The sequence below is a fragment of the Lycium barbarum genome, chromosome 6 (genome assembly GCF_019175385.1).
Source record: "Lycium barbarum isolate Lr01 chromosome 6, ASM1917538v2, whole genome shotgun sequence".
In the NCBI taxonomy this organism is placed as follows: Eukaryota; Viridiplantae; Streptophyta; class Magnoliopsida; order Solanales; family Solanaceae; genus Lycium; species Lycium barbarum.
In genome coordinates, this window is record NC_083342.1 from 99,229,734 (window position 1) to 99,243,542 (window position 13,809).

The window sequence follows — 13,809 nt, forward strand, 5'->3', positions numbered from 1 at the left end:
GCATCAGGTCTTCAAGCAAATATAGGAAAGAATTGTGTCTATTTTGGAGGAGTGGCAACCCAAGAGAGATCTCTGATTGTTCGGCATCTTGGCTTTACAATAGAGGACTTACCATTCAAGTACTTAGGCATTCCATTGTCCACTAAGAAACAACCTCTAGTGCAATGAATGCCTTTGATTAAGAAAATTGTAGCCATAATTACATCATGGACAGCAAAGAAGTTATCTCATGCAGGAAGAGTGCAATTTGTACAATCTGTGTTGTTTGGAATACAAGCTTACTGGGCACAACTGTTTGTTATTACTTCTAAAGTGTTGAAGACTATTGATGCCTATTGTAGATCATACATCTGGTCAGGGAAAAATGTCATCACTAAGAAAAGTCTAGTAGCTTAGGACAGAGTGTGCTCACCCAGAACAACAGGAGTGCTTAATATGATCAACATTCATTTATGGAACAAGGCTGCACTAGTTAAAACCTGCTGGGATTTGGCCAACAAACAAGATAAACTTTGGACAACATGCTTTCTATACAAAGGATCAACCCTTCTTTACTGCTCCCATTCCCCAACAAGCCTCTGGATGACTAGAAAGCTTATGGAAGCAAGAGCAGTGTTACATCAAGTGCAGATCAGCCCTACAGTTAGCAATAGTGTCCGTAAACAGATATATTTGCAGCTGATTGGTGACAGACCTAGAATCCCTTGGAAGAGTTTGATCATTGATAATACAGCAAGGCAAGAGGCACAATTCACAATATGGCTATATGTTCAAGACATATTATTGACTGTAGATAGACTGACCAAATGGGAAATGAGTATAGACCAACAATGTGTTCTCTGTCAAACTCATAATGAGACCAGAGATCACTTGTTCCTTCATTGTGAATTCTCTGTGAAAGTGTGGTACAAAGTGATGAATTGGATTCAACAGCCTCAGTTTCTGAATACTGATTGGGGACAACATATTCAATGGGCAATCTGTAAAGTTAAAGGCAAATCTCAGGCAGCTCGACTATTCAAGATGGTCTACATTGAGACTATTTATGCATTGTGGATAGAAAGGAATCAGGGGATATTTGAAAAAAGAAGAAGAGATTGGCTTGCGATAGCTAAAGATGTCGCTTATATTTGCAGTGTTAGAGCAGCTACTGGACTGAGAAATTGTAGATCAGCTCCAATTTTGATTTCTATATGTTCAGCTAGCTGCTAGGATTTGTAGTCATCTTTCTTTGGAAATAGCCTATTGTGTAAATATGGCTATAGTTATGTAATGTTCACTTGGTGATTAATACAACTGTTTAGTTACCAAAAAAAAAAAAAAAAAAATTAATAATAATAATAGCTAAAACAAAATTTGGCAATAATAGAAGAACGTGGGCTTTTTCCAGTAACAACTACAATAATGGAAACATTTTTTTGCGCGGATTGCCCTTCTTTCGGGGTGGTCTTTAAATTTTGCCCCTCATATTTGTGGTCTTTAAGTTTTGCCCTTCGCTTGGAAAGGTGGGCGAATATCTGAGGTTCTGGGTTTGAACCCCCGCTCAACCATAAAATAAAAAAATAATTTCGCAAGGCTAGGGGGCGTGTATGCCGGATCCGGCACACACTCCTTAAGGAAAAACTAATGTTATGCCGGATTCGGCATAACTAAAAGTCTGTCCCATAAGACAAAACTTTTCCTTAAGGCATAGTTTAGTTATGCCTTATGAGGTAGACTTTTAGTTAAGGCATAACAAAAAGTATGCCCCATGAGGCAGAATTTTTCCTTAAGGCATAGACTTTGCCCTATAAGGCAAACTTTTAGTTATGCCTTAAGGAAAAGTTCCGCCTTATGGAGCATACTTTTAGTTATGTCTTATAGGGCACACTTTTAGTTAAGACATAACTAAAAGTATGCCTATAAGGCGGAACTTTTTCTTAAGACATGGCTAAAAGTTTACCTTAAAAGTAAAATAAAATAAAATATATGCCTCAAGGCAAAGTCTGCCCCCTCCTGCAGACTTTTAGTTAAGCATAACTAAAAGTCTGTCGTAGGGGACAGAGTGAAATTCAAACTCTGCCTTGAGATTTTTTTTAAATTTTTTGATTAAGCGGGGATTCGAACCCGAAATCCATAGATTTTAGGTGAAGGGCAAAAATTAAAGACCACCAATTTGAGGGGCAAAAGTTAAAGACCACCCCAAAAGAAGGGCAATTAGCAGAATTGCCCCAATGGAAAAGCAAATAAAGTTACGGTGGTAATGATGAGTATTTATGTTACCAATTAAAGTGGTAACATATGCAATATTTACGTCTCTTCGGCTACAAATGACCTAAGGGATTTTTTTAGCTTATGAGAAAGTTTGCATCAAACATCTCTCCGGAAGAAAAACATTCCCTTTTCCTTGATTAAACCATATCTTGCTTGAGGGATTCTTTATCAATTAAAGCACCCTTCAGAACTTTGTCTATTGTTCGAAACTGGAATGTTACAAAGCACAATAACTTTTTTTCTTTTGAAAGATTCCATTAAATTCAGCTAAATCATGTTATACACGTCGAAACTCCAGTAATGTTATAAACAAATCTAGTTATCCAAAATTATATATCAAAGGAGTGAAAGAACAAAGTCAGCCATGTAATCTTTGTGACCATTCACTTGGTGAAACCACATTGCCGCACCGGTCAATGAGTTAAGTTCAAAATTCAAAAGGAGCACATGAAAAGAAACAGGGGGAAAATTCATGATTGAAACTAGGTAACACATTGGCTGCTTCTATATATTTCTATTACAAACAATAATTTAGCAATATTTGCACAAGTTTTTCTGATTTTGTTTTGTCTTAACCAATAAGTTTTCACTATATACTAAATTCGAAAAATACTACAATGGGTCCTTCAATGATATCGAAAATTGCAGGTTTGCAACTATCAAAATCAAAGCTCATTTTTACTCATTTCTACTAATGGGTAAAACACAACTACAACGAGAGAACTTAAAACGTTATATCACTTGAAAGAGGATAGGCAGTACGTGTGTTTTAACGTCAATTCAAGAATTAGTAACAAATCTAAGAAAAATTAGTTCAATAAACTATTTAAGATGAAGATGACTAGAGTAGTCACATCTTTATACGGTTTCTTACTTGGTTCTCCGGTCTTTAAGCTAATTCTCCTTTTAATTGTGTACATTGGTCCCTCATTTTTTTAGAAGCTATATTTTATTTATTGGGTGGGTGATGGAAATAACGAAATGGTAGAAGCTATTTAAAGAAAAGAGAAAATTTATAGGTTTTCTGCAAAAAATTCGGAGGAGAAAAAGAGGAATTAACCTGGTTATTTAAATAGGAATAACAGTTTCTAGTGTTTTGGAGTTAAGTAATGACTATAGGGGGTCAAAAAGAAGGAAAAAGGGATAAAAAGTGAAGAAATGAATGAATAACGAACGAATAGAGAAAAAGGGAAAGGTACTGTAGGTAAGGTGACCGTTCGGTATTCGGTTGGGCATTTTTAAAATTTGATTTCGATAATTCTATAATCCAAAATTAAAAGTAGATACCAAATATCGAAATTTCAAAGTTCGGTTTGATTCGATAAATTCTGATACGGTACTTGAAATTTATCATTTAAGAGAGCAACTATTATTAATAATAATAATAATTTTGTAGCAATCACAAAATCACCTAATTGAAAATGTACCACAGAATTTTGTAGATCACTATGCAGTAGCTCCTATATGAGATTAGGAATGGATACGTGTGATAACGTCCAAATTTACTGTTCAAAGAGAAAATGTACACGGTCGTATGCAATATAATTTACCCAATTATGAGTCGGGGTCTAATCTCACAGGGAGCAATATACTAGGCGATCAAGCAAGTAAGAAATTATCACTTTTTATGCTAAGCCAAACACTTGATAATATTTTGATTTTGAAACGATTTAACTAATACGGAAATATAAACTAACCTAGAAAGTAAGTAAAATGATCAATGACCACAAGCATGGATACAAGGGAAATTAGTCTCAAGTAACGATCCAATGCATTTCACGATTTTACAACTAAGAGCGAGTTTATGTTAATAAATAATACTTTCTAAAATCTCATTGAAAGTCTTCCAACCAAATCAATGAATTTTACTCTAAACTTTTCCAAGCTTTAGAGTGTGATTTTAAGCACTACCAATTGAATCTATAAAGTTAACTTTCCTGTTCTTAGCTCAAGTTATTAGATGGGGTTTAAAGCCCCAAATCCTTGATAATTAATCTTTCCCAACCTCAATTTTCCTATTTCGAACGTAAATCGAAGTAAATGGGCAAGTCATAGGGTTAGCTTATCCCTTAAGAAATATTAAAGAACAAGATTAATTAAAGAAACAAAGACCCAATTCATTAGAGATAAAAATCATTCAGTACATAAGCATAACAAGAGTTTCAATCCGAAACGTTAACAACATATATTTCTATAAACAAGTTTCAAGCATTGGAATGAAATACTATGCACTTAAATAGTCAATATATAACAAAGAATTGAATAAATGAGTAGAGGATTAAGATTCTTTTTATCAAAGTCTTCAAATCTTCAATCTCCAAGTCTTCGAATCTTCAATCTCCAAGTGTGGGTGCAAAAACCCTAGCTCTCCAAGACTTGTATGAATGGCCAAAGATGAAAGTAGTTTTACCCCAAGTCTTGCTTTTATAATTCCCCAATCTTTCCAATAAAAAATAAGACCAAAAACAGCACCATATTTTCAGATTTACAAAACTGTACGGTTTTTGCACTTCTAGCCATTTTTTCTCATTTCTTCAATTTGGCCTTTTTTTGACTTGTTTTCACATGGTTTCTTCTCGATCATTTCGAAATCACATAAAATCTATAAAATGGAAGTAAACAACATCAAATGTAATATTTATTACTCAAACATAGCAAAAATCTAAGATTAAAGAATAGATAAGTTAGTAAAATACTAACTTATCAATATGCACGCAATCCAGGTGTGTTCTACTTTTACCAAATCTTTTAAATGTACTAGATAATCTAAAGCCCGTGCTCATATGGTTGAATACAAATTTTAGATTAATTTGATATAGAGAAAAGTTAAAATTACTGCTACTATTTTGCCTATTTAATAAAAATTAAAATATTAAAAGTTGTTTACCAAAAACGTGTATAGTGTTTTGGCCAACATTCTACTGGCCCTAACCAAAACTTTAATATAATTTAATAAAGTAACATAACTTATTATTTTTTAATTATGAGAACATTCATTTCTTAAGTTGTAAAGCACTAAGAATCTAATATTCTATCTGCTTTTTACTATCGCCTAATGCTATAAATTTATTTGGTTTGCAAAGATATATATTTGCTTCTTAAATTGAATTGTATTTTATACAACAACCATGAGTCATTATACATTATTCTCTTGAAGATTAATCATTTCTTATTTACCACTCACAAATAAAAATTAGAAAGTTCAGCGCATAATTCAAATGCGTAATTTATCTCGACATATAACAGAAAAGTTGTTAGCATGACAAAATATTTGCTTCTATTATTCTTTCATAATTACAATGATATATTGTTAATAAGTACTTTTATCATTTATATCAATTTAGTAAAAATATTATCGTGTAGTCTCACATCATAAATGTATTTTCTTTAAAATTTAATTTAAATTCTACTAAAGTTTATGTTATATAGTTACACATCAAATTAATTTTTTTACCCATATATTTTTCTTTTATTTCAAAATTTGTTCTTATCAATGTTAATTGTTTATATAATTTCTCATAATTGCAATTATTTATTCATTATTTTGTCAGCTTTTTAAATAAAAATCCGCTTGAATATTTTTACTTATATTACTAATAAGTTGTATGTTCAAAACACGATTAATATAATACTACAGTTTGTGCTCCGTATCCAAAAATTTATCATATTAATGTTTACTACGAATATAAACTTTGCAAAAACTCAAATTATTCAAGATGATATTTTTATGTGATTTATTAATGCTTTTTAAAAGAGAAAACTTGTTTAGAAGGAAACTATTTTCCCCTCTTTGAGACAAAACAATAGCAATATTTAAGCATCAGTTGATAACTTGAATTTTAATTCGATTAATTTAAAGGTGTAAAATATTCTATTGTTAATGTATGTAGATTGGACCTAAACAATACATATTATTTTTTATCAAATTTTGATTTGGATAATTCTAAAATTAAATCAAACTTACATTAGTTCAAATTATTAAATTAATTTTACATGTTTAAAATGAAACAAAGTAGAAATTTAATTTTTTGTTTAAACGAAGAACTACTATTTTTTAATTTTTGGTGAATACTTTTAGTTTAATCTAATTTCAAGTACTCCACTTAGCTCATTTTACTTGTCGTGTTGTCTTTTGCACGTTTTTTTAAGAAAAAGTAATTATAATTTGACTGATTTACCTTATTTATTATTTGATCTCCATTTAATGTTATTTTTTCTTTTACGACATTAATCTCTTTTCACATTTATTAGAGTAAGAATAAAAATGAAAAAGTAATTAAATTCTATCTTATTTTAAAATACAAATATTTTAAGTATATTTATTTTAGTAAACATAACAAATAAATGACACGACGGAATAGCAAATACAACAGTTATTATCTAGATTAGATCTCAGGGTAATATAAGAAAAGAAAGGAAATTGTATGGTTTGACTACTTAACTTTTTGAAGAAAAGCAATAATATGGGGTTCATGTTTTTGTTGTACAATGATTTCATTTGCTCCCACTAATTGGTTGATACGCACGTGGCAATGAATCCACTATTATTGACTTAATGGGGGATACTTTGGGCATTACATGAATAATGCCTGATTTTTTTTTAACACATGAGGACCATGTCGACGATCCATATTCCCAACCCACGCTTCTATATTTACTAGACGGCCTATGCCCATGCTGCGCACGGGCCCAACACTTTAGATTATAGTGCATCTATGTGTATGTAGTTGTCTTTGAATAGTGATTATATATATATATATATATTATGTTCAAAACACGATTAATATAACATTGTAGTTTCTGCTCCGTATCTAAAATTTTATTATATTAATGTTTGCTACGAATACAAAATCAGCAAATTTATTAATATTTTTTAAAAGAGAAGACTTGTTTAAAAGGAAACTATTTTTTTCTCTTTGAGATAAAACAATAGCAATATTTAAGCATCAGTTGATACTTTCAATTTTAATTCGATTAATTTAAAGGTGTAAAATACTTATTATTTTTTATCAAAGTTTGATTTGGATAGTTCTAATTCAAATTATTAAATTAATTTTACATGTTTAAAACGAAACAAAGTAGAAATTGATTTTCTATTTAAACGAAGAAATACTATTTTTTAATTTTTGGTAAATATTCTCAGTTTAGCTCATTTTACTTGTCATGTTGTCTTTTGCATGGTTTTTTAAGAAAACGTCGATTAGAATTATAATTTGACTAATTTACCTTATTCATTATTTGATCTCCATTTGATATTTTTTTTTTTTTACGACATTAATCTCTTTTCACATTTATTAGAGTAAGAATAAAAATAAAATATTAATTAAATTCTATCTTATTTTAAAATATGAATATTTTAAGTATATTTATTTTAGTGAACATAAAAAATAAATGACATGGCGGAATAGCAAATACAACAGTTTAATATCTAGATTAGATCTCAGGCTAATATAAAAAAAGAAAGAAAACTGTATGGTTTGACTACTTAACTTTTTGAAGAAAAGAAATTTCATTTGCTCCCACTAATGGATTGATACGCACGTGGCAATGAATCCATCATTATTGACTTAATGAGATACTTTGGAAATTATATGAATATTGTTTGATTTTTTAATATGGAGCGCACTTTTTTTTTTGGACATTATTAATTTGCACTATTTTTATGCATATATATATATATATATATATATATATATATATATATACACTATGTTCAAAACACGATTAATATAACATTGTAGTTTGTACTCCGTATCTAAAACTTTAGTATATTAGTGTTTACTACGAATACAAAGTTTGCACTTTTTTTTTTACATTATTTTTTTTTAATATGGGGTTTTTTTTTTTTTTTTTTTTAATATTGCTTGATTTTGTTAATATGGGGTCCACTTTTTTTACAGTGAGTTTGGAGATGGTGGGTTCCACTTTATATATATATATATATATATATATATTGCTTGATGTTGTTTAGTATGAGGTCCACCCTTTATGGGGTGCACTTTTTTTTTGGACATTATTAGTTTGTACTATTTTTATGCAGATAATATATATATATATATATATATATATATATACTATGTTCAAAACACGATTAATATAACATTGTAGTTTGTGCTCCGTATCTAAAACTTTATTATATTAGTGTTTGCTACGAATACAAAACCATCACTTTTTTTTAATATTATAATTTTTTTTAATATGGGGTTCATTTTTTTTTTTTTATATATATTGTTTGATTTTGTCAATATGGATACTATGTTCAAAACACGATTAATATAATATTGTAGTTTGTGCTCCGTATTTAAAACTTTATTATATTAGTGTTTGCTACGAATACGCACGTGGCAATGAATCCATCATTATTGACTTAATGAGATACTTTGAAAATTACATGAACATTGTTTGATTTTTTAATACGGGGTGCACTTTTGTTTTGACATTATTCATTTGCACTATTTTTTTAATATTAGTTGTTGCTTAATATATATGGGGCCCATAATTTTTTTAATTAAATTGGACAGGATATATATATATATATATATATATATATATATATATATATATATATATATATATATATTAGAATTATGGGGCCCACAATTTTTTTTATATTAGTTGTTGTTTTTTAATATCTACGGGTGGGGCCCACAATTTTTTTTTTATTAAATTGGAAACGGACGACGAGAAAGTGAGCCCCAACCGGCTCTTCTTAATAGTAGAAATTATAGTTAAAACTAGATGGCCCATGCCCGTGCTGCGCACGGGCCCAACACTTCGGATTATAGTGTATCTTTGTCTATGTAGTTGTGTTTAGATAGTGATAGTATATATATATATATATGTTCAAAATACGATTAATATAACATTGTAGTTTGTGCTCCGTATCTAAAACTTTATTTTATTCGTGTTTGCTACGAAAATTTATTAATACTTTTTAAAAGATAAGACTTGTTTAAAAGAAAACTATTTTCCTCTCTTTGAGCAATATTTAAGCATCAGTTGATACTTTCAATTTTAATTCAATTAATTTAAAAGTGTAAAAAAATTATTATTTTTTATCAAATTTTGATTTGGATAATTCTAATTCAAATTATTAAATTAATTTTACATGTTTAAAACGAAACAAAGTAGAAATTAATTTTCTATTTAAACGAAGAAATCCTATTTTTTAATTTTTGGTAAATATTCTCGGTTTAACTCATTTTACTTGTCATGTTGTCTTTTGCATGGTTTTTAAGGAAACGTAAATTAGAATTATAATTTGACTAATTTACCTTATTCATTATTTGATCGTCATTTGATATTAATCTCTTTTCACATTAGCAAATACAACAATTAAATATTTTGAAGAAAAGTAATAATATGGGGCCCATGTTTTTTGTTGTGCAATAATTTCATTTGCTCTCACTAATGGGTTAATATGCATGTGACAATGAATCCACTATTATTGACTTGATGGGAATACTTTGGGAATTACATGAATATTGTTTGATTTTTTAATATATGGGTGCACGTTCTTTTTTTAATATGGGGTCCACTTTTATTCATTAGTTTGAAGAGGGTGGGGTGCACTTTTTTTTTCATGAGTTTGGAGAGGGTGGGGTCCACCTTTTTTTTTTTTTAAGAGTGACTGTCGACGAAGCATGGGTAAACCGATGCTTCTATATAGTAGAAAATAGAAATATAATAAAGTATTTCTATCTACTTTTTAGAAGAGCTGGTAATATAAAGTATAAAAAGTCATTTTTTTGCCCTTAAATAAAAAAGTAGGACCGAACACGGACGACGATCTTGCCTCTATAAATCGGCTCTTCTATATAGTAGTAATAGTAAAGTAATGCATATAATTTTTTTATCAAATTTTGATTTGGATAATTCTAATTCAAATTATTATATTAATTTTACATGTTTAAAATGAAATGAAACAAAGTAGAAATTTGATTTTATATTTAAATGAAGAACTTCTATTTTTTAATTTTTAGTAAATATTTTTTGTTTAACTCATTTTACTTGTCATGTTATTTTTTACACTATTTTTTAAGCAAACGTCAATTAGAAATATAATTTCACTAATTTACCTTATTAATTATTTGATCTCCATTTAATATTATTTTTTCTTTTATGACATTAATCTCTTTTCACATTTATTAGAGTAAGGAAAAAAATGAAAAAGTAATTAAATTCTATCTTATTTTAATATATAAGTATTTTAAGTATGTTGTTGTACAATAATTTCATTTCCTCTCACTAATGAGTTGATACGCATGTGACAATGAATCCATCATTATTGATTTAATTGTTTGATTTTCTAAGCACTTTTTTTTTTAACATTGTTTGTTTTTTTAATATGAGATTCACTTTTTTTTTTAATATTGCTTGATTTTGTTAATATGGGGTCTTTTTTTTCCCGTGAGTTTGGATGTGGTGGGTTTCACTTTTTTTTTTTAAATAATGGTTGGTGTTTAATATGGGGCCATGAAGAACTTCTATTTTCTAATTTTTAGTAAATATTTTTTGTTTAACTCATTTTACTTGTCATGTTGTTTTTTACGCGGTTTTTTAAGGAAACGTCAATTAGAATTATAATTTCACTAATTTACCTTATTAATTATTTGATCCCATTTAATATTATTTTTTCTTTTATGACATTAATCTCTTTTCACATTTATTAGAGTAAGGAAAAAATAAAAAAGTAATTAAATTCTATCTTATTTTAATATATAAGTATTTTAAGTATGTTGTTGTACAATAATTTCATTTGCTCTCACTAATGGGTTGATACGCATGTGGCAATGAGTCCATCATTATTGATTTAATTATTTGATTTTCTAAATATTTTTTTCTTAACATTGTTTTTTTTTAATATAGGATTCACTTTTTTTTTAATATTGCTTGATTTTGTTAATATGGGATCCACTTTTTTTTTCCCGTGAGTTTGGATGTAGTGGGTTCCACTTTTTTTCTTTGGTTGGTGTTTAATATGGAGCCACATTTTTTTTTTAATATTAGTTGTTGTTTAATATATATGGACCCACATTTTTTTTTTTTAGTTGTTGTTAATATCATTAGTTGTTAATGAGCATCCACTACCAGTAAAATCTAAGAGAATTGTATAGACATGGCGATGGAATGGAAGATGAGAAAAGGTAAAGTTGAGGTGATTCTAGAATTATACAGAAAGCTACGAATAGGTCTTAGCTTTTAGGGTGGGACATCAAGGGAATTTATTTTAATTAAAAGAGAAGGGAATGAAAAGTAATGAGGAATTTATTGGTACGTTAAATGTAGCACATAGTTCAAAAACTGAAGCATGTGTTCGTCGGGGCCCACAGACTGACGACGAAAAAGTGTCTCTTAAACTGACTCTTCTAAAGGGTAGAAAATATATATATATATATATATATATATATATATATATATATATATATATATATATTATGTTCAAAACACGATTAATATAACATTGTAGTTTGTGCTCCGTATCTAAAATTTTATTATATTAATGTTTGCTACGAATACAAAATCGGCAAATTTATTAATATTTTTTAAAAGAGAAGACTTGTTTTAAAGGAAACTATTTTTCTCTCTGTGAGATAAAATAATAGCAATATTTAAGCATTAGTTGCTGCTTTCAATTTTAATTCGATTAATTTAAAGGTGTAAAATAGTTATTATTTTTTATCAAATTTTGATTTGGATAATTCTAATTTAAATTATTAAATTAATTTTACATGTTTAAAACGAAACAAAGTAGAAATTGATTTTCTATTTAAACGAAGAAATACTATTTTTTAATTTTTGGTAAATATTCTTGGTTTAGCTCATTTTTCTTGTCATGTTGTCTTTTGTATGGTTTTTTAAGAAAACTGATAACGTCCAAATACACTCCTCAAAGAGAAAGTGTACACGGTCGTATGTAATATATTTACCCAACTATGAGTCGGGGTCGATCCCACAGGGAACAATATGCTAGGCGATTAAGAAAGTAAGGAACTTTCACCAACTACGCTAAAGCCAAATGATGGATAATATTTTGGGTTTTTGAGAGAATTATAACTAATACGGAAATGTAAACTAACCTAGAAAGCGAGTAAAATGATCAATGGCCACAAGTTTGGATACAAAGGAAATTACACTCAAGTAACGGTCCAACGTATTTTACGATTTTACAACTAAGAGCGGGTTTGTGTTGATAGATAATGATATCTAAAATCTCATTGAAAGTCTTCCAACCAAATCAATGAATTTCACTCTAAGCTTTTCCAAGCCTTAGAGTGTGATATTAGGTACAATCAATTTAATCTCAAGTAACTATCCTCTTCCGAGCTCAAGTTATTAGATAAGTTTAATGACCCAAATTCTTGTTAATTAATCTTTCCCAACCTAGATTTCCTCTTCCAAGCTCAATCTAAGTAAATGGGTGAGTCCTAGGGTTAGCTAATCCCTTTGGAAACATTCAAGAACGAGATTAATTAAATCAACAAAGACCCACTTCAATAGCAATAAGAAGCATTCAATACATAAGCAAAACAAGAGTTTCAATCCAAACTTTAATCAAGAATATTTTCATACACAAGGTTCAAGTATAGAAATGAAATACTACATACTAAAATATTCAATACAAAACAAGGAATTGAAGAAAGGTTTAAGAATTATCTCATTAAAGTGTTCCAATCTTCTCCTCCAATGGTGTAGGTGAAACCCTAGCCTCCAAAACTTGCAAAATGACCAAAGATGAAAATGTTTTGTTGCCCTAAGCCTCTCTTTTATGCCCAGATTTTTCCAAGTCCAAAAAATGACAAAATAAACCCCAAAGTTTCAGTTTTGCAAATCTGTCCAGTTTTGACAGTTTTGCAAAAATGTCCAGTTTGACCTCTTTTTGACTTTCTTTTCACCTGGTTTCTTCCGATCACTTCTAAATCACATAAAACTGGATAGAGCATCAATATCCCATAAATCAGCCGAGGTGCAGCATCTGCGACACAGGATGCGACTCGCGGGTTCCACATGCGAATTATAATTTGACTAATTTACCTTATTCATTATTTGATCTCCATTTGATATATTTTTTTAAATTCATTAATGTCTTTTCACATTTATTAGAGTAAGAATAAAAATAAAAAAATAATTAAATTCTATCTTATTTTAAAATATAAATATTTTAAGTATATTTATTTTAGTAAACATAACAAATAAATGACGTGCCGGAATAGCAGATACAACAGTTTAATATCTAGATTAGATCTCAGGCTAATATAAAAAAAGAAAGAAAATTGTATGGTTTGACTACTTAATCTTTTGAAGAAAAGCAATTTCATTTGCTCCCACTAATGGATTGATACGCACGTGGCAATAAATCCATCATTATTGACTTAATGAGATACTTTGAAAATTACATGAATATTGTTTGATTTTTTAATATGGAGTGCACTTTTTTTTTGACATTATTAATTTGCACTATTTTTATGCATATATATATTATTAATTTGCACTATATATATATATATATATATATATATATATATATATATATATATATATATATATATACTATGT

At 28.8% G+C, this 13,809-nt stretch overlaps 1 protein-coding gene across 1 annotated transcript; it reads left to right on the forward strand.

Moving 5' to 3' along the window:
- Positions 1-582: 582 nt before the first annotated feature.
- LOC132644250 (uncharacterized) lies at positions 583-1,212 on the forward strand. Its single transcript, XM_060360830.1, has one exon. The coding sequence runs from the start codon at positions 583-585 to the stop codon at positions 1,210-1,212; it is 630 nt and encodes a 209-aa protein (XP_060216813.1).
- Positions 1,213-13,809: the final 12,597 nt, after the last annotated feature.